This window comes from Cheilinus undulatus, linkage group 15, assembly GCF_018320785.1.
Source record: "Cheilinus undulatus linkage group 15, ASM1832078v1, whole genome shotgun sequence".
Lineage (NCBI taxonomy): Eukaryota > Metazoa > Chordata > Actinopteri > Labriformes > Labridae > Cheilinus > Cheilinus undulatus.
This window is the reverse complement of record NC_054879.1, coordinates 15,068,660-15,096,073: the sequence shown is the minus strand read 5'-3', so window position 1 is coordinate 15,096,073 and position 27,414 is coordinate 15,068,660. Positions and strand designations below refer to the sequence as shown.

Genomic DNA, 27,414 nt, shown 5'->3' with positions numbered 1-27,414 from the left:
TTCAGGCATTGACAATTCTTTTACAATTGCTTATATGCAGATATCATTAGAAAAAGATTTAAAGTGATTAAAATAAAAATGGTAATCTAATGATGATTGTTGAAGGGAGTTTGACATAAAAATGCATACTGAACTATTCTGGTTGTATATGGCAATTTATTGCAGTAGTTTTCTTGCAGTAGCTTCACTAAAAATTAATTAAGAAATCAAAATTGTTTCTTATATGTACTGTGATGCCAATATTTTTGCCATATTCTTGCTTGTACACAGGTCTCAGTGATGTATGGACGATAAACTGACTGTAGCTTTTGAGGCCAAAACATAAAAGACCCAGTGATGAAGCCTATGATAAAAAAGAAGTAAAGAGAGGAACAAAAACAGAGTAACAGTAAGACTGAGAGACGCAGAAGCGGAATGATGGTCAGTCAGTGAGTTGGTCAAACCGCACACTGCTAGTAAAAGTTAGCAAAAGCAACTCACACCTCTGTAAACATGAAATAATGATTAGATTCATGATATAAAGTCAGGTTACAGGGTTTGTTTGTTACTTACATTCCAAGAAGAAACATCAAATCATGTTAAAACAGCAACAATAGAAGAACCTAAACTTTAGAAGTCCTGTCCTTATTATAATCAGTAGGAGCACAACACCAGTCCCACATTTGACCACTTAACTCCTCTACAGTTTCAGCCCAAAGCCACTGAGCTCTTTGTTAACACTCCTTTATTATTTGGGAAAAAAAACATGTCACAAATTATACCTTTTCAACTGTTTGAAGCACAAAAAGCAGCACAGTAGCATTGAATCATTTTGCTAAAGCCATTTTCTAATCTACCATCATTCATTCATGCAGGCATAGAAAGTAACTAATTACATGTACTCAAATTACTGTAATTGAGTAGCTTTTTGGGGTGTTTTTACTTCTCCTTAAGTATTTTTTTAACAGAATAACTGTACATTTACTTGAGTACAATACTTACGTACTTTTTCCACCTCTGTTGACTACACAGTAGCACGTAAGGAAGGAATATTTCACATAACATCCCAAATCAGCTGATGTACACAGTAAAAACAGAGTTAAATATTTAAGAACCAATTTTAACTCCCAAAGTGTATTTTTGACTTCAGTTTGAGTGAAATAGTCTTCAGTGTTGGGGTTATTTGAAAGTGCTGATACACTTTTTAGTCATAAATTCATGTAAATAAAACCAATAGTTTCTGAGATTAAATTCAAAAGATTAAAGTTGTAAAAGGCTTAAACCAAAGCCTTCAGAAAAGAAGCCAAACCTCTCCAATGAAATGAGGAAAGTGGAACATCTTAGGATGTAATAATCTACTTCAGTATCTTTATAAACAAACTAATTAGATACTAACGTTTCTTTAAAAATAAGCTATAACATTCCAGCTCTATTGTCTTCTCTACTTTCTTTATGGCACTAGCAAAAATAATCTGCTCACAGTATATGAACATGTTTTATCACAAAGGGACCCTAATGTTCTCACTGTGACTCTGTGGTACACTCTTATACTACTGACTTAAACATCTTAAAATCACTATCATTGTACATGACAGGGTATCACTTTGTTTGTTATTCAGCTCAAGTTTTAACACAAAAAACAAGATGTTTTTAGAGCAGAGATGTTCTCATTCCATCACCCCACCACCTCTAATCCCTCTCAACCAATCCTACATGAGAACAGATCTAAGTTGTGTGCAACCTCATGATAAAAACCCATCTTATCTTTGTAATCTCGTTGACGTGTAATAAATAAATAAGCTGCAATCCCTAAAAGAAGTCAATAAAATGTGTGTTTTCATGTGCTTGGTGTGTTGTCCCAGCAGAGGAAGTGTGAGTGCGGCAGTGTTTAAAGGCCAACAGAGACAAAGTTTATCTCTTTATCAGGAAGTTAAGATAGGAAGGTTACTAGTTTTTGACACAGGTCAACTTATTGTTCACTCTTATCAGTACATACGTTAATGTTCTGTGTGGTTATGAGCACTCATGTGGTCAATGATGATGATGAGCATGTGACCGGTCAGTGCTTCACTTTTGCTGAATTGTGACAAAACAATGTGCATGTATTGTGAAACTGCTGTATTAAAGGGACAGTCTTTATTTTGATCATTTCTGGTTGGTGATTTTTAGAGATTGTCAGGAGTGTCAGACAAGATCAGAGTATCTGTAGGCAAACAATGATTGATATGACAGTTTAACCTATGTACTACTATATCTAAAGAATCAGAAAAATTCTGCAAAACCACGCAGCACTAGGAGATGCTGTTTGTTCACTGCTTAGAGCAGCAGAGTCAGACGAGAGAAAGTCAAATAAAAGCCGGTCTATGGCTTCATCACTGGTGAGTGGCAGGACATAGTATTTGACTGACATTGTGAGCCAATGCATTTGACAAACTAACAATTTGTGTGCAGAATAACAGAGGTGACAACATTTAGTTTTCAAATCGACCAAGATCTGCAGATCTCTACTTCTATCAAGTATTTGTCTGCAATTTACAGCAATTAAGTCAATACTTATACTCAAATGAATAGATGAATAAATTTAACATGCATTGTCTAAATTTTGCAACCTTTGGAGTTTAAAATATGACTAAAATAATGTCACAGAAGATTCTAAAGCATGAAAAAAACACTCAAAACAGTGATGGCTTTTATTAGTTAGCAGCATGATGCCTGTAAATGTCGAGTTTCCTACATCACATACCTGCAGAAATTTATGCTCATGAAGTCAAAGAACACACTTTTGAGTAAAAAATGCATCATGTAGACATCAAGAACAGATCAAATACAGTAAAACCTATCAATGTTAGACAGAAGCATCCATCAAAAGTGTTGTAAATGAGAAGTGTAACCTTGGAGTCATCAAATGATAACAAGTAGTGATTCTGTAAAGCCTGGATGGTGTGTAACCAAAGTAGAGATCTTGAGTGAACAGTGTGCACCAGAGCCCCGTCCTTACCTAGGCCCATTCGGCTGGGGCTGGTCTCCCGGCTGCATCCTTGGCTGCGAGGGATCCTGCTGCGTTTGTCTGCTGGTGTGCTGGAGGCTGACACTGTTGCCCGAGGGATCCGGCCGTAGCTGCTGTGGCCGAGCAGCTTTCCTGGGGAGCTGGAGCGACTGCCAGCTGTTGGAGGAAGAGGAAAGACAAACACAGAAACCTTAAGATTTGCCGGTCAGTACTCAGGGATAAAGAGAGTGGGGTTCATAAATAAGAAATTAAAACATGCTCATACTGAGTCAAAACTCAAATAGTCATTGCTGTGGGGATTTAGAGGCATCATAACATAATGCAATTTCTTATTTTTGTCCATCTTGATATAAAGTATAAGCCTAATTTCATGAAGTTCATGGATTTGGTTACGCATAAAGAAGAATGAAAACTATTTTAGACACTATAATTAGTTGTGAATGTAAAGGTACATCATAAGTTTCATAGTAGCCTGGTTTAAAGCTGCCTGCTGAAATGCTTTACCAGATTAACTCCAAAACCTTGTGTACACATAAAGTCACTAAGACCCAAAAATATAAAAGCAGGGCCAGATTTAGAAGAGCTTAAACATCCCAACAATAGGAATCTGAATCAAAAAACAGATACTAAATATAGGTGAGTTGGGCTGGAATCATATTCTAGAAGTGCTGTGAGGAGAAATTTACAGAATCACAATCACGAATAAAAACATAAGTGGTGAAAAGACAAAGAAACTACAACAACACCAAAATGCCTAAAAGAAACTCACAAACAGCTTCTCAAACTGTGGAGGGAAATGAAATACAAAACTAACAATGATGAAAGGAGCATGCTGTTACTGTACACCGTGAAACTACTAAAAAGAAGGACTAAGGTCATGTTTACAATGACAACGATCCACTAGAAACAGAACCACTTTTTGCCTTTACTTTTCTCAAAATAAAAAAAGCTCTGTTTTTCGACAGCAAAGTCTGATGTCAATCACCTTGAAATACTTCCTAAAATGACCTGCTTCAGCATGAATTTGTGAGAGTTACAGGGACATAGGGTTAGTTGTACTGTGAGTGGTTGTATAAAATGGCTGCTAGTGAAGTGGTAAGCAACATTTCTTTATTAAATGAGAGAAAAGAGCTACACTGGAAGCTTCTCATTATGGACAAGAGGTTTTCACTCTGCTTCTGCTTTTCTCCCAGTCTTCCATGGTATAAGTTTGTGATCGGTACGTGTGGGGTCTGCAGGTGTATCCAACGGCTTCTGCCATGGTAGCTTTTAGTTCGGATGTAGCTGCGGGAAAGTGGCAGTTTAATCGAAACTGGACCATATTTTCTTTTGAAAAAAGAACAAAGAGCCACATCGAATGCTTGCCTTGACAGGAAATATGCTTGTGCACGTCTCTAAATTCATTCACCGAAAGGCTCCAACATTCACAACTATGGCAGCGGTAGCCTGTCTGCCCAGGAGAAGGGCATGTGTAGAACCTTACTTTGTCTTGTCTGTCTAATTGGCCCGTTACAACTGTGACAGATGGAACATTCCTCTAATCATGTTTGAGAATTTTTGGAAAACTCCTGCCCTCCCCAAACGCTTTCTATAGGAGCTTTCCCAGATTCATGTGAAATAAATCCATGCAGTAGATATATGGAACAGTCTATCTGGCATGTCAGGTTAGCTCTGTTTATAGCGCTATGGATACTTTGTTCACATGAACCTGCTGTCATGTAAACATGGCCTTAGAGGATGGGGCAGCGTGCTCTGTGAGCTACAGGAGGTGGTGCTCAAAGATGGGACGTCTTGCTTGTGATTGGTTGAAGCTGAGGCCTTACCACTGATGGGATTGGCTGATCTGGATCCTGGGTGATGGAAGCAATAGGCAGGATAGGATGGAGAACAGTCAAAATGAGACAGAAGGGGTTACTGAATTTACCCAGCATGCACTCTGGACATCCGTAGCAGTGTACTGGTCACTGACAGATCTCCAGAATAAAAAGACATGTACACAGACTTAATATACATAAAATAACACAAACACATACTGTGCATGCATGTAGGCACACCTGCACAAATACAAAAGATTTGTGCGACACTTCAGAGTTTTTCAGGGAGATGTGGCGCATGAGAAATACTGCACACACATACAAGAAACAAAAAAACATCTCGTATGATCTCAAAGCCGATGCAGAGATCATACTGAAAAATGAGAGATTGGCATGAATGATTTGATCTTTAATCAGATTAGTTTAATGAGGGCACGTGAGGAGTGTTTATACATACGCTGGGACTGTGAGACAACTTTGGCTCGGCTGCGTCCCCTGCTGTCCACCATTGAAGAACTGGCCCCACCCACGCTGCCTGAGCTTTGTCTCCTGGTACGAACTCGACCTGGAGAGGGCAGAAAGTGTGAAGGGAATAATGACACAAAGAGCCATTAGAATTAACTACTTTTATGAGGTTCACCCTAACCCTGGACAGAGACGCTGGAAAAGAAAAACTCTGGAGACACAGAACGAAGACAACCTGGATGAGGGGAGAGAAACCCCTGAAATAAACACACAGGAGGGAAAAAGACAGACCTGGGTCCATTTGTGCTTGTAAATAAATCTCAGGATTCCGTTTAATGCATAGCTTGAGATTTAATGTGGTTGGGAATTGACTCGTCTCAATCAACAGATTCTAAATCTGGATAAAAATGCACAATCAACAAACAATGCAATAGCTGATTCATGGGCGTTTCCACGTGCCATAACTGAGGAGGTAACTCTGCTGTCTGCTGACTGTGACAGCTGTATGGATGGCTGAATTAAACACGCTCCATCATAAAAATGACTGGCAAGTAGGGGTGAGGAAAATATGAGAGAATACGACGATTGACTCCATGGCACTCAAATTTAACTGATTTGTAAAAGCTTGCACACAGAGATTTCAGTCCTCTGCCCTTCCCTGCTCCATGTCTTGCAACGTTTTTATGCTGAGGGTGATAGGCGTAAGTTTCTTTGGTTCTACAACATAAAATTTGATATTATTTTTAGGGATGCACAATACTATCAGCATCATATTGGCATCAGCAGATAATATTTAAAAGTATCAATAGTTAAACATTTCTGCTGATACATTAGGCCATACATGTCAACATAATGTATGAATTTACCATAAAGCATCACTTTTTATCAGAGAAGAGGATAGTGGATAAAGTTGGAAACAGGGATGAGAGAGTGGCAAAGAGACGTGGAAAAGGAGCTGTAGGCCATTTCCTTACCTATACCTTCTTATGTATCAGCTTACACACCTGCATCTGGTTTAAGGGGATTTGACTGAAAATGGCTGTTTTTGTGATTTTCTTACATAACAGATATATCAAGATTCATATTGAATACTGCCATTGAGCTTAAAAATACTGAGATATGATTTTTGACCCATATCGCCCAGCCCTAGTACCAACTAAACAGAACCAAAGGACAGTATGACACAGAATCAGTTTGAAACAGTGACGTCAGATTTGTTTGCTGTTAGAAACCGAAAGATGGATACAACTGTTAGGATTACAGTCAAGAAATCCATGCAGACATGAATCCATGCAGAGTTCCACATAATTGACCACTGGAAGGAAAAAGAGAAGAAAAAGTGCACAGATGGAGGGACGAAGGATGTTAATGTGTAGCGTGTGACATTCAACAAAAACACACTCACACAGCTTATCTTTCTTGTGCAGTTTGCACAAATACACATATTCAAGCAAACAAAGAGACTCACAAATCTTACCATCACTTTTACCAGGAGTGCCATCTTTAGGGCATGAAAGAAAGGTGGAGCAGCAGCAAGTGGAAGGAGAGGTGCAGAGTCAGACATTAGTAGCAATCGAAGCAGGAACACGAGTGAGTGGGTAAGCATGGGGGGTTTCATCATCATTAGTAATGGGCATTAACGAGCGGCTCAAGAAGAAATAAGGGAGAAAGGTTTCCTAATGGCAAATAAAGATCCCAGAAAATTAAAGTTGAGAGGGCTGGCATCAGGCATTGGTACTCGGTCAATTCATCAGACTGTATTTTCAAAATGTCATTATGGGATTAGAAAGTTACTGCTGATAGAGCAGTCTAATGACAGCATCAGCCATCATTAACAACTGGAATCAGCTCCACAAAAGCCAATGATTACAGGAGAAAATACTAGTACTACTTCATCATGAAGGGAGAGTCCTTCAGTCAGACCACTGCTACAAAGCCTTGGCTCTCAACTAGTGGGTCGGGACCCAAAAGTGGGCCACAAAGTAGTGTATGCCTGGAAAACTATGGGGCAAAAAGTCTATAATATGCTTTATTTTGAAGGAAATGTCTTAGTCTCTTTGTTTTGTCATGTCTTTTGTTAATTTTCAAGTCAAAAATTCCACAATTTTTCTTTAAAAACATTGGGGTATGGTTAAAAAAAAATAAAAAAACAGAAATTTGGGCCACGATTGGTCAACAAGGAGTTGGTTGTGGCTAACTCCAGTCAAGACCCACTGATCTAAAGGGTTATGTTAATGGAATCACAGCCTGTTTCACAGCCACTTGGATGAAGAAATCTACTGAAACTATTCCAAAAAGTCCTGTGCATTATGGTTATTTTGACCACAAAATGTACAAAAAGGTTCAGGTTTTAAAAACAGAAATCTCCCTTTAAGTAAGCCAAGATTGAAGGTGTGGCTGAATTATTTATTATCTTTTTCCCTGACCATCCTGTAGAGTTTATATGTTAGTTCCAACACTATGCCAGCATGAATGTGATATGTATCAGCATGTAAAGTTGTGCTAAATGAAAAAGAATGTTTTTAGCAATGAAAAATGACCATAACGTGGTGTGTTGAAGTAAAAAGGAAAGTAGCTGGATGTTGTTTTACCTAAAGAGGCATAGGACCCCGGGGGGAGGGCAGCTGCAGAGCTGAATGGAGAGGAAGCAGGGACAGTGGACAGACGGGATTTGGCGTTGGAGGCGGCATTAACATCGATGTCACTGCGAGAGCGTTGCAGGGAACCTGGTGTGCTAGGCACCCTGGTGCTCACAAGTTTACCTAGAGAAATGCAGAGATGATGAGTCTAAAGGCAGCTAACTTGGTCTAAATGAATTCTAAATGAATGGATTTTTAACATGAATTCTACCCTGGATGTTTCTAGATTTCACATTACACACTACAGCCTTAATTCACATACAGGTGCATCTCAGAAAATTAGAATATCATGAAAAAGTTCATTATTTTCCTGTAATTCAATTCAAAAAGGGAAACAATCATTTATTCTAGATTCATCAAATACAAAGTAAAATATTTGATATGATTATTTGATACATGATTCGTCAAATCAAAAAGTCACCATCTCAAAATGTTAGAATACAACCAAAAACCAGCCAAAAAAAGAATTTATAATAATAAATTTTGCCCTTTTTGGAATTCTGCTTATTTATGCACTCGGTCCTTGGCCTGGGCTCCTTTTGCATGAAGTACCGTATCAATGCAATGTGACATGGAGCCAATCGGTCCGTGGCACTGATGGGGTGTTATGAAGCCCAGCTTGCTCTAACAACAGCCTTCTGCTTGTCTGTACTACTGATTCTGTTGTCTCCCATCTTCTTCTTGACATTTCTCCAGAGATTCTCTACGGGGTTCAGGTCAGACCAGTTGGTTGGCCAATCAGACACAGTAATACCATGGCCAGCAAACCAGTTTCTGATAGTTTTGTCTTCACTGTGGGCAGGTGCAAAGTCCTACTGGAGAAGGACGGCTGAAAGCAGTGGATCAACAGCAGCAGATGACATGGCACCTCGAACCATCACTGACTGTAGAAACCGAAAACACTGGACTGAAGGATTCTGCCTCAGTCCACTCCTCATATGAAGCTCTCTTAAGCTCTTGAATCTGTTTTGTTTGACAATCCTCTGAAGGCTGAGCTCATCCTTGTTGCTTGCGCTTCTTTTCTTACCACACTTTTCTCTTCCAGTTAACTTTCCATGGATATGCTTTGATACAGCCTCTGAGAACAGCCTGCCCTTTGAGCAATGACTTGTTTAACCCCCTTGTGGAGGATGTCAATGATAGTCTTCTGGATAATAGCCAAGTCTTCCCCATGGTTGTGGTTGTGTGTACTGAACCAGAGTGAGAGAATGAAGGCTCAGAAAACCTATGCAGGTGACAAGACACTGACAAGAAATCTAACTTTTCCACAATATTTAAAGATTTTGAGTGTGGATTTTTTTATTTTGTAAGATTAGAATAAAAAGAAACATGTTTAACTTTTGTGTGTAATAAATCTAGACTGTATTAGTGTTTTTAATTGAATTACAGGAAAAACTAACCTTTTCATGATGTTCAACTTTTCTGAGATGCTCCTGTGCTTTTCACTCCACTGTGGTGGAAAGAAAATAAATAAAAGAGGAATTGCCTTACTTCTTGGTATGCTCCCTCCAATGACGCTCTTCAGAGACAACGGCCGGCTGGAAAAGTAAGACAAATAAGATGTTTATGTTGAAAAAAGTACTTCTACTGTATGTAAGACTTGAAACAATCATGTTAATTGACACCCCCCCCCCCCCCCCGTAAAAGTTTAGTTTTCACTTCCAGAAACAAGTCTTAAGCAAAATGAGCTCACCCCCTTTTAAAACACACCACACACTGATGACCACAAAAGCTGCGCTCCTGATGGATGGGGTATGAGGTCATTAACCATCATGCGCTACAGGGAATCCATAAACTGGGCAAATGATGACAAACCATCCATGAGTGTGTATTTGATGCTGCATGTATCTGTGTGGGCAAGAGCTCTAAAAGGTCTGATACCCATCTGATTATAATCACCAATGTTTTTACAATCACATCCAATATGAGAGATGACTTAGAGGTTTTCTCCAATCAATTTAAGTCTGCATGAAATCCATAAACACTAAGTGTACACACTGAAAGGAAGATACTTGCATGCTTGAAGTGTAGAAGTACATGAAAAAAGGAAGAGTAAAGAGTGATGCAAATTTAAAATTAAATAAAAGTCTGCTTAACTTCAACTGCTATAATTACCAATATCAGTCATTTACATTTCATCATCATTTCAGCTGCTGAGGCTAATATAAGAATGTTTACTCTTCTATCTAATGGGGTTATTACTGATAATTCTTCACATACTGTTACCTTTATTACTGACATTATAGCCATATCCAAGAAAATAAGTATGGGGTAAATTTATGGCCAGGACAGCCATATATTTATCTTATTTTATTTTGATGTTCTGCTTGTTTTCTGTTTTTCTATATCTTCTTCTCCTTTATTTCAAGTGTCTGCATAATATAATGACATATAACTCTGTAACTCACAAATCACTTTGTTAGGTTACTTTTATTTACATGCCACAGTGGAGCAAATTCAACCCCTACTGCTCAAAAACACATGCATTTTGGCGGGTGGTGGATGGTTAATTTCCAACACTCCCTCTCTGTCTGTATCTCCCTCTTTCCCTTTGATAAAAAAAGACATCAGAAGGGCTTCATCATTCTTACTTCAGACTCTCCTGTGAAGACGAGGAGGAGCGGTCGGACTGTGGCAGAGACACGATGCTGTCGGAGCTCTTAAGGTGAGACTGCAGGGCCTTCTGATAGGTCGACTCCAACGCCTGGAAAAGGTGCTCTGCTTCCCGACTGTAGTGACCATGGAAACCCCAGTAGCACCTGGAGGTGAGGATTAAGAAGAGGAGGATTTTTTAAATCTTAATTGATTTTGAAAATGAAAGAGACCCCATATGAGATGATAAGTAATGACAGATTTTACCATTTTGTTCTCATACTTTTCAAGTAGATAACCAAATCAGCACAATACACACACAGATTCTTTCAACAACAAATGTGACTTAAGAGTAAACAAGCTAACTGTGGTTAGCTGTTAACTATCTGTTACTCCCATTGCAGTACCAATTACCAGTTCAGCTCCTCTCCTTTTCAGTGTATTGGGGTATGGGGTACTCTATGGTATCAAAGGTGGCACTAAGATCAAGAAGAACCAGGATGGTGCAGTTTCTGCTATCTTCAGCCAATAAAATGTCATTATAGACTCTAAGAAGGACAGTCTCTGTGCTGTGAAAACTACAATGCCAGACTGAAATGTCTCAAATAAATAGTTGTCAGATTGATAACTCTGGAGCTGCCTGAAAACAACTTTTCCAAGACCTGAGTAATGAATGGGAGTTTGGAAATAGGTCATTTTTAAGGTTAATTTTCCAGAGTTGCAGGATCTAAGTTGAGCTTTTTGGGGAAGGGTTGAACTATTGCAGTTTCAAAATAAAACAGGGACAGAGCCAGATAAAAGAGGGGAATTTATAATGGATAAAATGTAAGGGCCAATAGCAGGAAGAGTCTCCTTCAGGAGCCTTGTAGGGGTCACATTCAATAGGCAGGTGGAAGATTTCATTCCATGCTAACAGAAATCAGGGGAGGGTTGCAGGTTGCCTTTAGAGGACGGACCAACAAACAGATCAAGAATTTTAACAAAACTTTTGGATTTTTGTTGTTTTCAGAGATCAGATTTGAGAAATAAGTAGACCTCATCCTTAACTGCCACATTGTATTCTTTCATAAGGCCCTTTAAAATCCCATAGTGGATATGCAGCTTATAGTCAAAGAGAATTAATTATTGTATAGGATTTTATTAACCTGGCACGCCAGATGGATTTGTTTTCATCTGGAAAACCACTCATACACAGTATTTGGGAAAGGGCAGAGCCTTTGAAAAAAAAGACTTGGAGTGTGACTGGATGAACGTTCTGTCTATCACATCTTTACGGGCCAATCAAAGCAACTACAAACGTCACGTAGCCGCTATCGAGCTGAGCCCCTACCGAGGATTAAACTCCATTTAGAACTGCATAACGTGAACCATTGCGACTGTACACTACACTACTTTTAAAAGAAAACAACTCAGTGCTGTTCTTTGTTCTTCCTTTAGCAGCATCCACACTAATGTCATCTGCCATAATTGCAACGGTCTCTTGTTGCTGCTTGCTTACGTCACGACTCCACTGCGACAGACAGTACTGCCCCTTGTCGCTGATTGGTCCTGTCACTTTCTAACCGGTTCAGACGAGAGCTTTGCAAGATGGATTCACCAGTGAGAAACACAGAAACGGGTGTATCCATCTGCTATGCAAGGTTAGGATTTTATAAGAAGGCTAAAAATCAATTATTGATAATTTATGCAGATGAGGTAGGATTAGCTAAATTTGAACATCTTCCAACTCCTTTCAGATATGTAAACAAAATCATTAAGTGTTGTTTTCATTTTTCTTTTGCACACATATTTTTTATGCTGCATAATCATTTTTCTACATTAAACCACAATGACTACTATCACAATAATTACCTCTCTAATTCATTAAATCAAGAAAAATTGTGATTTTAATCCTGAAATTATGAGTTAAAAAAAGCAAAATCTTCATTAAAAAATCTAAAATAACTCATAATAGTGAGAAAATAAAAGTATATTAAAGATGGATAGATGCATGTTCACTTGGGCTAAGATGTACGTGTAAGTCATAGATTATGGCGGTATAGGCATGCTGCCTTGACTTAAAAAAAAAATTCAGGGAACACTTCTGCACTGTTAAAGTAATTAACAGTGTTCTGCCCTTGAGCTATAGATCAAATATTGACACTTACTTTCTTGCGATGGATCGTGCCTCAGAGTCTGCATCATGGATGCCTTTCTTGATGGTCTCAGTCAAAACAGCCACATGTCTGGGATAGTATGGAAACATCATGAGGACAAAAACATTTAACCCAATATCAAAGAGAAAGTAAAGATGGATGATTCCAGTAAGCCTACACTTTAAACATTAAAATAAAAAATAAAGAACATCCTCTGTCTTCAACCTCTCTTTAAGTTTGATTTCTCTCATGGTCTAAAGGCAATGTATCCACCCACAGGGTTTATCGCACACTTTTATAAAGTCTCAGCTGCTGTTTCCATGGAAACGGAGACAGAGGGGAAATTGATGCTGACAGCTCTCTCGGGACTCATCAATTTTAAGGGCCTCATCAGCGGTGCATCCAGCCAACACTTGACTAACTCAAATGTTAGCAAACTCAAATGCCATACACATACGTTAAATACCACTTTATTCACCTTATTTTGACACATGCTGCCACTAAACTTTCTCAGTGTTTTACTGGGGTATAAAGCGTTCAGCCAAACTCTGCTACACACGTTCCACTCACCTTTCCAGTGTATTAGTGTGCCACTCTTGTAACATGAGATCCAAGAACTCATAACAGCGTCTGAAAGGGGAAAAACAAACACTTGTGAAGTAATTAACACCATTAAAGATGATATTCAAAGAGGAACTGAAGATGTTCTTTAACTTTTACCTCATTCATTTTTTTTCAAAATATTTGTATTGTCTTGCACTTACACAAACAAGAAAGATAAGATCCACACAGCTCACAATTTCTTATCAAAAAATATTATCTTTTAGCAGAAAGAGCTATTTCTTTGTTTTTCTGTTTAAAATAAAGTCGCAGAAGCTGCTTGGCAAATCGTACCAAAATTTGTACAATGAATTTTTGCAGTACTCCTTTGATGATTACTTTGGGTTCACTGCCTCAAGACTTGCTTGTCTATCAGTGCCTCAAATATTTTAATTGGTGCTAATTATTTAGATGATTAGGTAAGACTGTGTAACAGTGTATCATAAAATAACTGAAGGCAGAATTAGGCAAAGTTAGAGAAGCAGCTCGTGTGTGCTTTGAGGTTAAATAACTATTCTATTTCTGGTCATCAAGTATTCACAGAAGCGCAGTTACATACAGTTGAAACCAGAAGTTTACATACACTATATAAAAAGGCACATAAACTTTTTTTTCTCACCGTCTAACATTAAATCAGATTCAACTTTTCCTGTTTTTGGTCAATTAGGATTACCAAAATTATTTCTATTTGCTAAATGCCAGAATAATGAGAGAGATCATTTTTTTAGACAATTTTTTATTGTTTTTTTGAGAGTCAGAAGTTTACCTACATTTCATTAGTATTTGGTAGCATTGCCTTTAAACTGTATGACTTGGGTCAAATGGTTTGGATATGCTTCCACGAGCTTCTCACAATAGTTTGCAGGAATTCTGGCCCATTCCTCCTGGTAGAACTGGTGTAACTGAGCCAAGTTTGTGGGCCGCCTTGCTAGCACATGCCTTTTCAGCTCTGCCCATAAATTTTCAATGGGATTGAGATCAGGGCTTTGTGATGGCCACTCAAAAACATTGACTTTGTTATCCTTAAGCCACTTTGTAACCAGTTTGGCAGTATGCTTAGGGTCATTGTCCATTTGGAAAACCCATTTGTGCCCAAGCTTTAACTTCGTGGCTGATGTCTTGAGATGTTGCTTCAGTATTTCCACATAATGTTCTTTCCTCATGATGCCATCTATTTTGTGAATTGCACCAGTCCCTCCTGCAGCAAAACAACCCCACAACATGATGCTGCCACCCCCATGTTTCACAGTTGGGATGGTGTTCTCAGGCTTGCAAGCTTCCCCCTTTTTCTCCAAATATAACGATGGTCATTATGGCCAAAAAGTTCAATTTTAGTTTCGTCAGACCACAGAACATGTCTCCAAAAATTAAGGTCTTTGTCCCTGTGTGCATTTGCAAACTGTAATCTGGCTTTTTATGTTTCTTTTGGAGTAATGGCTTCTTCCTGGGAGAGTGGCCTTTCAGCCCATGTCAGTACAGGACTCGTTTGATTGTTGATAATGACACACTCTTACCAGCTTCAGCCAGCATCTTCACAAGATCTTTTGCTTTTGTTCTTGGGTTGAGATGCACTTTTCATTGTGAGGTAGTGGTAGTGTGTGAGGTAGAGCAAACAAGTTGGGAAATAAATGTGACCAATCAGCAACCATAAAAATAATCTTGTTACTTTTGTTTTATTTATAAAAAAAAACAAAAACTTGTGGGAATCATTTTGAGGCATTAGTACTCTACCACTAAAGGTGACCTTTGTTTAAAAGCAGCACATAAATAACCCCTAGCGTTAGTTAATCCAGAAAACAGTAGTCATATGCCCAGCCCTGATCAGCAGGCAGCCAGCCGATCCTAATTATCCCCGCCTAGTTCCCACAGCCAATCACAGCTCTTTCTCTCAACACAGTGGTGTATTTAAATATGACATACTTCTCACTAATCCCTCCTTGCATAATGCTGATGGACCATGTTCACCTCCTCCACCCCAGCCTCCTCCTATATAGCATAAAGCTTGTTGCACCCTAATATTGAGGTTCATGCTACTACATATTAACTGCTTTTGAACTAATTCTCTTGTATTCAATACGCATTGTCAAAAATTTGTCTATCCATATGGGGTTTCTAGTCATGTGCTCCCTGGAAAGTCAAAGCATGCTGCTTGACTAATTCAGGGAGCATCTTTTGAGCAAAGCCTTCTCTGCCAAGTAAAACTGTATATCCATTTTGCAATAAAATGGTTAACTGTATGACGAGAGTGTTCCTGACTAAACTATAATGAATTGAATCTGTGTTGTTGAATATCATATGTATGGATTATCTTTACAAATGATTTTAAAAACAGCATTTCTAATACAGTATCGGAAATGGTTTAAATACACAAAATTCATCTTGCAATTACCATTTGAAAGACTACTTGTATAGTTACCCAGTTTCATTTTAACTAAGCATTGTCCTCTTACCGTCTGACTGCTACTGATTTGGAGGTGCAGTTACTGGTGATGATGGGGATGAGACGTGGATAGTGTGTGTGCTAGGAGACAAAAAAAAATGTTAGCTCTTAAAACATCTCTGACTATTTGTCCTTTTAGAGCTGCTTCATCAAATCCCTTCTCTGGTCATTTTACCCTGAGGATGAGGCGGATGGCGGCCGTTCCAGACGTGGCCATGACTTTGGCACTGTTAGGGACGAGGTTCAGCAGTGTGGGCATGACGCTCTCCGCTCCATGGTCAAACTTGTTTCCCAGCAGAGACGATAAATGTCTGACAGAGAGGAAAAAGAGGGATATGGTGCTAATAAACAAGTGGACAGCAGAGAGATGGTTTTATCCATGGTGATGGGTTTTTGTGCTTTCTGAAAAAAACAAACATTTCTGATAGAATTCAAACACTATAATCATTTAAAGATGACTGCCTTAAGCCTTAATAACATTTTACATAAGAGCTTATAGATTTTCAGGATATAAATGAGCATCACAATGTAAATGTATGCGATAGCAGATTATTTCAAATTTCTGTTTTACAGAAATGTAACTCAAAAGTCAACAGAATGCAGAGGAAATATCTGACATAGGAAACTTACAAAAAGCTATTGTGAAATGGGAGAAAAGTTTTGTTATCTGTTACTGGGAAAAGTTTGTACTTAACATAGAACATGACTGCAGTCTCCACATGGTCCTATTCATCAACCTGCTGCTCTTTCAGTGCATCCCTGCTCTGCTGCACCTCATCAGGGTGGTATTAAGATTTGGATGACGGATGTTTTTGGGTGGGAAACATGTTGCTCGTTTCATACATGAGCAGGGCTCATGTTCATTAGCTTAAGTATGTGGAAAGAAAATATTTGAGCCAGCTGTTTCTCCTGCAGAGTTAATGTCACCACTGCCAGTCAGAGCTGATGTTGATCCATGAATGAAAACTGAATGGCTTTAAACTGAGTTAAATGACATTTTCATTCATTCTTAGTGCAATACTGCTGAAAATCTTTACTCTTCACTTGCAGCTGGTTGTTAAAATTCCTATTATTCTCTATTATTAGACTGTTGATGTTTTGCTGTTGTTTTGGGGTTGTAATAAGGCTACTTTTTGCCTTTATTATGGCTCTTACCCCAGCGTGATGCAGGCTTCTCTGACCACCTGTGAGCGCAGGTCTTTAGCCGACAGTTTGAAGGGAGCCTCCAGGAGACGCAGCTGCTGAGGGAAACCCTCATACTCTGCTGCTCCAGCCAGCATGAGAGAACGGACCTTCTTTAGCTGGAGAGACATAAAACAAAACAAAACAAAAAATTAACAAATCACACTTTCATCACTGTATTTGTAGACATCCTGTATGTTTTTGTTTGAGTATGCATCTGTTTGCCAGGTCTTACCGCAGCCACTCGGTGCTCCCAGTCGTGTTTATCATCAGACAGCACTTCTCTGATCTTAGTCAGCTGGTCCTCTAACTCTCTGTTTGAGTAGATCTGGAGACAAAAAGGAGGGACGTTTTTACAATTGGAATCAGTTTTAGAGTCCACACTGTGCAAGATAGTGTTCAAACTGTACCCCTGAAAAGAACAAATTCCACAATAGTTTCCAGCATAAACTCTGTTATTGTCAATCATACTTGTTTATGATTTAACTACAAGCATTAATGGTCCAACAACTGTCATACTGGTGTAGAGACAAATTCTTAGTACTGTGGATGCAGGTCAGTGAACAAAACTCTGAGATCAATGGAATGAGAGATGTTCTATTAAGGGAATTTATTATTGGGAGAAGTTTCCCCTCTCCTACCAAAGTTTAAGACTGAAAATGCCCTTTGAGGAAGAGATGAAACATCCTAAAGAATTTCTATCCAGTCCAGTTGCCTTCGGATAAAGCACTGAATTACCATTAACTAGATCAGTGGTTCTCAACCTGGGGTCGGGGCACCCTTAAGGCACCAATGGTCTCAGGGGGCATGGGGGCCCCTCTGCTCTGACATAAAATTAGAAGTTCAGATAGTTTTTGGAAATCATGGTAAGTGTACTAAGACCACCATGGAAGATAAGAAAATAAAGAGTGTCTGTTAAATTTTGAAAAAAATAAGGTGGAACCCCCCACCCCAATGTTCAAGATTATTAAGTTGTATATTAATAGGAAAACTCGTACATTTTTACATATCACACTCAAAAATTTAATTTTTTTTTAAGTCAAAAATTTAAAACAGTGTAAAGTATATGAGAAACCGAACTGAAAACAGGGGCAGGATCACCCCAGTTTACAGATGTCTCTTGTAGGTCCAGATGATTATAAAAATGTGACGACTTTGGGCTAAAACCACAAGTATTTCCTCATTGATCAGTCCCAGTAAGAGGTCTCATTTGATTAGACCCTCAACTTCAGGACTTTGCAAGGAAAAATGTTTAATCCGGCATGATTTTCTTCCACGCAATCTTCTTTTTTCAACTGCATAATGTCAAAAATACTAAGTTTGGTTCACATATTTTTTCTCATAAATTTAGAACTTTTTACTGTTGAAAGTCCCTTTTTTTCCTAAGGTTATGAGCTCCTATTTAATTCTAATTTTTTTTGAGTGGTCCTACAATGCTGTTGGAATAATGGATAGTTTATATATAGATATTGGGGGGTCAGGACAATGTCTGCTTTGAAGTTGTAAAAATTAGATTTAAACATATTTTTCAAAGTCATGATTGGACACTTAACGGATACTTCAAGCTAGAGATCCTCAAATGGTGGGTTGGGACCCAAAACTGGGTCACAAAGTTGTTTCCAATGGGGTTGCCAATGTGTACCAGGAGGAAAAAAACTGTGTCAAAAACTCCATGATGTATGGAAGCCTGCAGAGAACATACTGTACATCCATACATTTTAATTGTTTTCCTGTGATGACAAGTAAAATGTGTCTTTTTTTCCAAGATTTCTATTAATTTATCTCTTTTGTCCCACATAACAAAACTGGTATTACCAAGATAATAAAGGAATCCCTCAAGAAATTACAACATTTCTAAGGTATTTTGGAAAAATAGAGTACGCAGGCAAGTCTCTCTGTATTTTTGATTTTTAAGCATGCTGTTTTATCCTGTCTCTTTATTTAGTCATGTTTTTCCATTTAGGTACCAAGCTGGAATGTTTTTTTCTATGGTTGAACATTTTTAATTTCTCGGGGGGGGGGGGGGGTCCTGGGGTGGGGCCACCTGGGAAAAAAGATTGGTAACCGCTGACCTGGATGTCTGAGAACCAGCAGACATTTATTAAGCGGTCCGAAAAGCTATAAGAAAATAACAACTCAGTTGCACATTGGCAGAACCTTACTTTAACCAAAATGAACGGGGAAAAATTCAAAACAGAAATGGATACCACAAACTAACAGGGCAAAGCTATTAATGAAGAGGAAGTGGTGTGAGGTTTTCTATTTTAGAGATAATTGAGCCAAAGGGGAACGATGTTTCCAGTGCAGAAGATTTGCAAAGTTGCCCTTATTACTAGAAGCTTATGGATAAAATAAATATACTTGGAGCTGTTATGTTGCGTCAGATTTCTATCCAACTGTCTGCACAACCAAGTAAATTTGGCTCTGCATACCTGGACTGAGGGGACATCTTCAAAGGCTTTAATGAAATCCTCTTCATCAACAGCACCTGCAGCTGCTTCTTTACCTGTGGAAAAATAAGATTACTAAGATTCAACATGAATTGTTCCTTTATTTAAAAAAAAACCTGTGCAGCTGGAAAAAACATGTTTCCTTTGGATGTACTGGTATGGACTGAGCCTTCTAGTTACCTGAAGCTTTAGCTGTAGCCGAGCTGGGTCTTCTGACGGAGCTCATTACAGTCCTCCTGCCAGTAGGGGGGGCCTTGGATGAAGAAGAGGAGGAGGACCGGCCTCCATCCACAGAGTCTTCATCCTCGAAGTTCTTATCTGCAACAACAGAGGAAGAAAAAAGAAAACATATGATGTTACCTTTGATGAAAACATCAAAATTCATGATAATTTGTGAAAATAAAAAGTTATTCTGATGACTGTGTTAGAGCTATTTCCCATAAGGATCAATAATCCGGTCATCATTCAGAGACTCATCACTCCCCTCAGAGGTTAAAGCATCATCAGTCTCTTCTCTACAGACGCCCCTGAGTCATCCCTGCATTGATGACCTCTAATGCAGAGTGCAACACAGTCAATCTGTCAGGTTGTGTATATGTATCCATTCAGCCTTTATCCATCCATCTATCTGATTTTAATCTGGTTTGGCAGCCCTGCATGGATGTATGAACTCTCCGTCACCTGCCCAATGTGACCACTCACACGAGGGATTAGCCTGGGGCAGAAATGACGGAGATGGGTGGCTGCATTCAGCTGAGGCAGAATGATAACGGGAATGTTTGTAGCTCATAGGCCACTGACTCTTATTTTTTAACCCACTAACAAAATAGGTTTTATTCCTGATGAAAACATATATGTTAGTATTGTTTCTTTAGCTTATCTTGTCATTACCTTTTAGTTTATTTCATATAAGTATTCTTGTTAGCATCTTATTTTGTCATGCATGATTTATCCAGTGTATGTCAAAATAATCCTTTTGTGACTCTTTCATTTTGAAGTCTACATCTCTCCTTTAAAATCCCTAACTAAATAAATAAGACTGGCTTGGCATGACTTACAAAAACCTACTGTTTAGGAATGAAGCCTCGCCTCTTAGCTGCATACAAACACTGTTTTCATCTCCAAAGCCACATGATATTATTTAAAATAGTATACTGAGGGACATCCACAAATACAGCTCCCTTAAACATGACACTGCATCGATAGACTGACAGAAAAAGACAAAAACAGAAGTAGAGACATGACAGAAAGGCAACAGGTTGAGAGCAGACAAGGTCTAGACATACAGCGAGAGAAATCCAATCAATGATGCCGACATGAAAAAGACAAAACATCCAAAAAAGAGATGTGAGAAAAACCGAGATGTAAGGAAACGTAGAGGGAGAAAAGGGGAGATAAAAGGCGTCATTCTTACGAGCGCAGATTTTCTTGCACACCAGCTTCCTCAGCATGTCTCTGCTGCACCCTCTACCACGCTCTCTCCTTTTCACATCGCTGTCGACAGGATGTACGTCTATGTGCGTTTGGGTATGTGTGTGCGTGATCTGCATGTGCCTCTGTGGCACGCTGAGCTCTGACAAAGTGCCAGACTAACCATCCCTAAAGCCTTCTTCCTGGAGTTGTGTGTGTTGATATGTATGGGTGAGTGTGCGTCTCACAATAGCATCAGCGGTGATGCTGTTGGACTGAAGAGACACTCGTGGAGATAAAAGGGAGGGGTCTGTTGCTGTGAGACTACACATTCATACTACACAGGCAGCAAAACAGAATATTCTACTGCATTTCAACAAATAAGACACATCAATTAAAACACTAGGCTTCAAGAATCTTACATTTCTACTCTTCTAAGTTACCTTTAAAGACACTTGACCCTCTCAACTAAAGAGTTATATTTTATTAGACTGTTTTTTACTGCTCAGTTGATCTTTTTATTTTCAATTATCTTTCTTCCAATGCAGGTTTCTTTTTTGTTTGTTTTTTTTGCATTTATCTGGTCCTCCATTTTCATTCTGGTAACCTACAGCTCTTGCACCACTATCTTGAGTCTAGTTTCAAAAACAAGGAACCTAATCAGAAACCAGCTGATGAACCAAGAAACAAACCAACTAATCAACCAACCCAGAAACCAAAAAAGGAGTAACCAAGAAGCCAACCAAGAAAGCAATGAACCTACCAAGGGACCAAGGACCTAAGGGATCATAGATAACATTTTGAAACCAAGGAACCAACCAAACACTGCAGGGAAAAACCAAGTTGCTGAGAAACCAAACAAAGAACCAACGAGCCAGCCAAAGTACAAACCAAGGAAGGAACCAGTGAGATAGGCAAGGAACCGAGGAACCAACTAAGAAAGGAACCAGTAAGCTAAGCAAGGAACTAAGGAACTAATGAGCCATCCGACAAAAAAAAACAAACAAACAAAGAAACCAACGTAGAAAGGAACCAGTGTGCCAACAAAAGAACGCAAAAACCAAGGGTCAAGGTACCAACCAATAACCCCAAAGGGACCAAGGAACCAACCAAGAAACCAGTGAGCCAAAAAGGAAGAGAAGAACCAATGAAGGAATAAGATACAATCAAGGGACATAAAAACCAAGCGACGAGAAACCAACCAAGGAACTAACCAAATGAAACCCAAAGGGACCAAGGAACCAGCCAGTGTTCATTTTGATAGCTATTTTTATTTTTTAGTCTCAGTCTAAGTCTTTAGGTTAAATGCCTCTTATTTTTAGTCACATTTTAGTCATTTCTACCCCTTAAAGTTTTAGTCCAGTGTTTGTAAACGAAAACTAAAAAACATTTTGGCCTAGTTTTAGTCCATTATAAGTCCTTACGTTTTAGTCTTGACTTTTAGTCCAAGCATTTATTCTCTTCTCTGAACCTGGTAAAAAAATCATGGTAGTGTGTTCTACGCACCCTGCCAAATCTGGGGTCCCTGCTTTCTACAGCTGAGAGGCAGAACAGCTACAGATTCATTGTCTTTAGACAGACTTACTCACAATGGAGAAATATCGTGGATTCTGAATGTCTAACAAAACCTAAATTACATTCTAGTCTAGTTTTACTCATCTTGACGTAAACTAAACTTACTTTTTGTTAGTTTAAGTCATCAAAGATCAAAGTCTTAATCTAGTTTTCTTATGGAAAAAAGGCTCTCCACAAACATTTTTAGTCATAGGTTTAGTTGACAAGTTTAACACTAGAGCCAATAGGAACCAATGAGCTGACCAAAAAACCCCCCAAAAGACAAAAAACCAACCAAGGACAAAACCAGTGTGCCAACCAATGAACAGAGGACCCAACCAAGGGACATAAAAAACAAAAAAACAGGGTTCTCACCAATGAACCTCGGAGGCACCAAGGACTCAACTAAGGAAGGAACCAAAGAATTCAACCAGAGAGTAAGAGTCTACCAAGGGGCATAAAAACCAAGGACTCAACTAAGGTAAAGAACTAGAAAGGTATCCAGGAACCAACCACGGTACCAACAGGCCAATCAAAGAACAAAGCAACAAACCCACCAAGGAGGGAACTAGTGAGCCAACCAAAGCACAGTGGAGCCAACCAAGGCACCAGAGCCAACCAAGGGTCACAGACACCAGGGCACAAGGTACCATCCAAGCCATAAACCCAAACAAGGTACCCATGAAAACAACCAACAAGGCAACCAAATAACCAGAGGAAAATGACAGGGAAACCACTGAGGCAAGAAAAGTACTAAAGAATCAATGAGCCATCCAAAGAACAGAGGGACAAACCAAGGAGCCGAGAACCAACAAGACACAGGAACCGAGGGATAATGTGCCGACCAAGGAACCATCCAATATACCACTAAGGCACTGGGGTGCCAAGGAACCAACCAAGGGACTCTCAAGCCAACCAGGAGCCAAACCAACCAACCAAGAGCTATGAAACCAAACAAGGTACCAATGACCCAACAAGACAGCAAAGGAATCAACAAGGAGCCAGAGGGAATAAAATGGGAAACAATTAACAAGGATTCAACCAGGTCACAAAGAATTAAGAAAACTACCAAGGAACAATCCAAGGAACTTATTAGCCAACCACTGACGCTACCAAAGAACAAATGAGCCAGGTAAGGAACCAAGGAACCAACCAATACGTCAACAAACGAACACATGGATCAAGGGACAAAGTGCCAACCAAGGAACAATCCAAGGAACCAATGAGTCAATCACTGAAGCAGCCAAGGAACCAAAGAATTGATGAGCTAGCTGAAGAACAAAGAAACCAATAAGGCAGCCATGAAGTAACCAACAAACCTGCCAACCAAACATGAGTCATTTCCATGAACAGGCACATTTACCTCATCACATCTAAAATGCACCATTGTAATATTAAACATCCCTTAAAAATTCCATTTGCAGTCATGAGCTGCTCCCTTAAACAGTTTATTTCTGCCACTGTGAAAGTTTGGTATTTATAATGGTTTATTCAGACTATCAACACTATAACAATAAACCTTTCAATGCAGCAGTACACCATCAACTCCTTTACTGTTGAGGCAAAAATGAAAGTTTTGTCAAAGGAGTCTGATGACTTTAAAATAGCAACTGAACCACTGTTTATGTTCAAACAAGGTAAAGTTGTTAGGCAGCAGAAGCACACAGAAAGACACAGTACACAAGGACAAAATCAACAGAAAAGTAAATACCAACCAAGGACAGTATCATCAACATCAACAGTATTTAAAAAAAAAAAAAAAAAAAAAAAAAAGATTTGAACATCAAACCAAAATGACAATTCTTACTGACTGGATTATACAAAAGTGAGGATTAAAGGTGTGAAATTTACAAAATTAGAGCAAGTAAAGCAACAGGATTAGTAATAGTCATGAAGTGAACTATTGCTCTTAGGATAAAGAGGCCTTGACCTATTTCCGCTCCATGTAGTATTCCTATTAGTGTCTATGCTTGGCTGTCTTTAGTGTTTACCCCCCACAACAAGATATCTGATCATAAATGAACCAATGTTGACCTATTTCTGATTTTAAAAAAGGATCTTATCCACAAAAAGGTCAATCTCTGTCTGGATTTCATGTTGTAATGTTGTCACACACATTGAAAAACAACCTGAACCTGTCAGTGGCTAACATATTTGGTCCATTAGACTGTTTAGTAGTCATGGCATTGCAATCAGTTTGAGAGAAAAGTGTTGCAGATATCAGTTGAAGTAATTCTCTATCATTATCTAACATTTAGCCCTCAGGCCTTCCTAGAGCCCTTTGGGTCCTTTAATTGTATTTTTTGCTCTCATTTTGGCAGTTATCATGCTGAGGTGATATTTGACAAAGATGCTCCTTTCTTAATTAATTTTTGGAATTTCAGCATCCACACTGTCTTGACAGAATTTTCCACCATGTAGTCAAAAAACTCACGATCTCCCTCTTGGAGCCCTTTTAGGACACACTGACTACAATTAAAACCACTTATTTTCATTCTACTGCCATTGCAATACAGAATGACTGTAATCCAGTCATTCAGAGGTAAAAAATAATTACACACGAAAAATTTCTGCCAAATGTAGCCATTTTTCAATCTTTGCACTTTGCAGAGAGGCATCGAGGGAGATAACTACCTTGTTTGAGCTGATAGAATATAACAGTTACTGTGGGCCAGTGGGATAATTAATTTCAACTAAAGCTACTTTGGGTGTTTTCTATGGATGTCAGAGTCTGGTGAGTATGTGTACTGAGAAATTAGTATGTGTGTGTGTGTGTGTGGGTGTGTGTGTGTGTATGTGCAGCTAAAACACACACTGAAATCAGTACTGAAAAAGATGTATCGATGAAAACCAGGAAAACACTATTTTCAGGTTTTTAGCAATTTAGGGGATTAAAAACCAGGATTATTCATTTGAAAATAGCCCTTTGTATTCCTATGATATTGAGCATTCAAGGTATGTGCATGTGCTGTGCATGTCTATGTGCATGTGCTGTGCATGTCTATGTGCATGTGCTGTGCATGTCTATGTGCATGTGCTGTGCATGTCTATGTGCAGGTGCGCGTGTTTACGCACAAGAGAGATGTGGAATGTATCGTCAACGGTTCTCGGGGCATTTTCTTTGATTTATGTCTTTGAAGTGAAAAGATAAAAGGTGATTAAAAATCCTCTTTCATTAACATGACCTTTGCAACCATGTCTGTATCATAAACAAATGTTTTGGAACCAAGAAGCAGCCAATCCCTGCAGAGCAGAGTGTAAACAATGTAGTCATGTGCGTCTAGTTGTTTATGCAGGTGTGCCAGCTAAAAAGTGGCATTATGTAAATAAACTGGCATTTAAAGGGTTAAAATCATGAAAATTAATCCACATTTGCTATACATGATGAGGACTGGAGTTAAGGACCAAAGAAAAGTTGTTTCTCCCATGTTAAACATTTTTTACATATATCCAATCAATGTCCTAAAAGGCTTTAAGAGGGAAAGTGTGATGTTTTTAAAGGAGGGCCCAAGGGTTAAAACCATTACATATTTGGACTTCAGCTCAGGTTTAAACAGCTAGACTCCCTTTTTTGCACAAACCTTGCAGATAAAGTCGTGTAATGAAGTCCAAATGTTTGCCTTTTTCAACAAAATAAAAGTCCTAAGACATGACCACTTTGCAAACTGTCTTCTACCCCCTTTAAGGCAAACTACACCAGAAATGCAATAATCCAGTCCTTTAGAAAGACGAATGAGCTCAGCCTGCCTGATTAGCTCCTCTACATGAACCTTAATAGCTTGAGCACCTCAGCAGAAAGACCAACACCCTGCCACACTTAGGAAGTATTGATCACAGCTGTCAGAGGGGCTGTTCTTATCAGGTTTACACAAATGTCGAGGTGATTTATCAGTGTGTCAGGAGAGCAATTAGAGCTGCGTGCAACATACAATGGCAATTCAAAAACACGTACACAGGACTGTCAGCTTCAGGCTGCAGCAGTAATGTGACTGGTGACAGTAGCAGGGATCACATAGGCCTCCTGACATCACCACTGATATAAATTCTCAAAGTCAAGGTTGCTTTAGAGCCACAGATCATAAAGAGATGCTTCCACAGAGTTTATTCCTTAAAATATTCCAAGTTAATGAGGTCTAGGTGGATCAGGGTTTGACAACTGCTAGAATCTTCGCACAGAAAAAAAAGGTGGCCAAAACCTAAGACAGATATTCAATATTCCTAATTAAAGCATTGATTAAAGTTCTTAAAAATCACAGGAAAAGCAAAGAATATTTCTGGCAATAAATTAAATGGACATATTTTATTCACATGACAAGGAAGTATATTGAGATGAATAATCATTTCTTCTCATAGACACTTTAAAATATCTATAGAGGATGCATTAATGGCCAGAGATGCCTGTATTGTATTCTAATAAACTTGCAAAACTTGTGTTACGGTGTCAAAATGGATTGCTTTCACTGGGCAAGTTTAAGTAATACAAGCTCTTACTTTGGAAGGGATGACCTGCAGAAATGGTCATCAACCTCCAACTACCTGGCTTCATGCCATATATCTAAAGAGTTGATGATTGATTAATTCACCTTGTAACTTTAAAGGGTTAAAAAAAATGCATTTGAAGATAGCAGCATTGAACTTGCTCCATCATTCCCTTTGTTGCCCAGTTCAACCCAGGACTAACTAGTATGAAATGTTGTGGTAGAATGAGCCACATTTTGGGTCATCTGCACCACTCAGCATGCATAAAAAAACACATCAGCTAGCGTTTTATTTTTTGTAATCAACATCAGATTGCCATCTGCTATTTATCATCTATTACTTGTGTTTTGCAGTGGCATCTGACACACAAGGAGCCTGCTCCTTTTCTGTTTATTTTGTTAGATGTAATATGATAAGAAAATGAACTTGGTTTTATCTATTTCTTAATCATTAGAAGTTTTTGCTTGTTCTTTTCTTTGTTTATAAATGGGAAAAAACTCACTTTTCCTTATCCACCCCATTCCAAGAGGCAGACGATGTCTTGGACCAGAACAGCAGCAGTATCCCATGTGTTCATTTTATAATTGTTGGACAAACTTTGATTGGTTTCATGGTCAAATACAAAAGAAAATGTTGCCATAATGAGAGTGTTAAACCATAAGATCTGA

At 38.8% G+C, this 27,414-nt stretch overlaps 1 protein-coding gene across 32 annotated transcripts in view; it reads right to left on the bottom strand.

Annotated features, from left to right (window-relative positions):
* Positions 1-27,414, bottom strand: part of clasp1a (cytoplasmic linker associated protein 1a) — a 133,104-nt gene that overhangs the window by 32,587 nt on the left and 73,103 nt on the right. For 16 of the 32 annotated variants that reach the window (XM_041806946.1, XM_041806953.1, XM_041806959.1 and 13 more), the window contains 15 exons: positions 19,484-19,621; positions 19,286-19,359; positions 17,089-17,181; positions 16,827-16,972; positions 15,847-15,982; positions 15,682-15,752; positions 13,202-13,261; positions 12,644-12,721; positions 10,496-10,663; positions 9,396-9,442; positions 7,857-8,027; positions 6,743-6,766; positions 5,258-5,365; positions 4,810-4,836; positions 2,978-3,142 (listed from right to left, as the gene is read on the bottom strand). In XM_041806946.1, coding sequence (XP_041662880.1) covers positions 2,978-3,142; positions 4,810-4,836; positions 5,258-5,365; positions 6,743-6,766; positions 7,857-8,027; positions 9,396-9,442; positions 10,496-10,663; positions 12,644-12,721; positions 13,202-13,261; positions 15,682-15,752; positions 15,847-15,982; positions 16,827-16,972; positions 17,089-17,181; positions 19,286-19,359; positions 19,484-19,621 — 1,506 coding nt within the window. The remainder of the gene's footprint in view (positions 1-2,977; positions 3,143-4,809; positions 4,837-5,257; positions 5,366-6,742; positions 6,767-7,856; positions 8,028-9,395; positions 9,443-10,495; positions 10,664-12,643; positions 12,722-13,201; positions 13,262-15,681; positions 15,753-15,846; positions 15,983-16,826; positions 16,973-17,088; positions 17,182-19,285; positions 19,360-19,483; positions 19,622-27,414) is intronic. The other 16 variants (XM_041806948.1, XM_041806960.1, XM_041806975.1 and 13 more) reach the window with 3 other exon arrangements.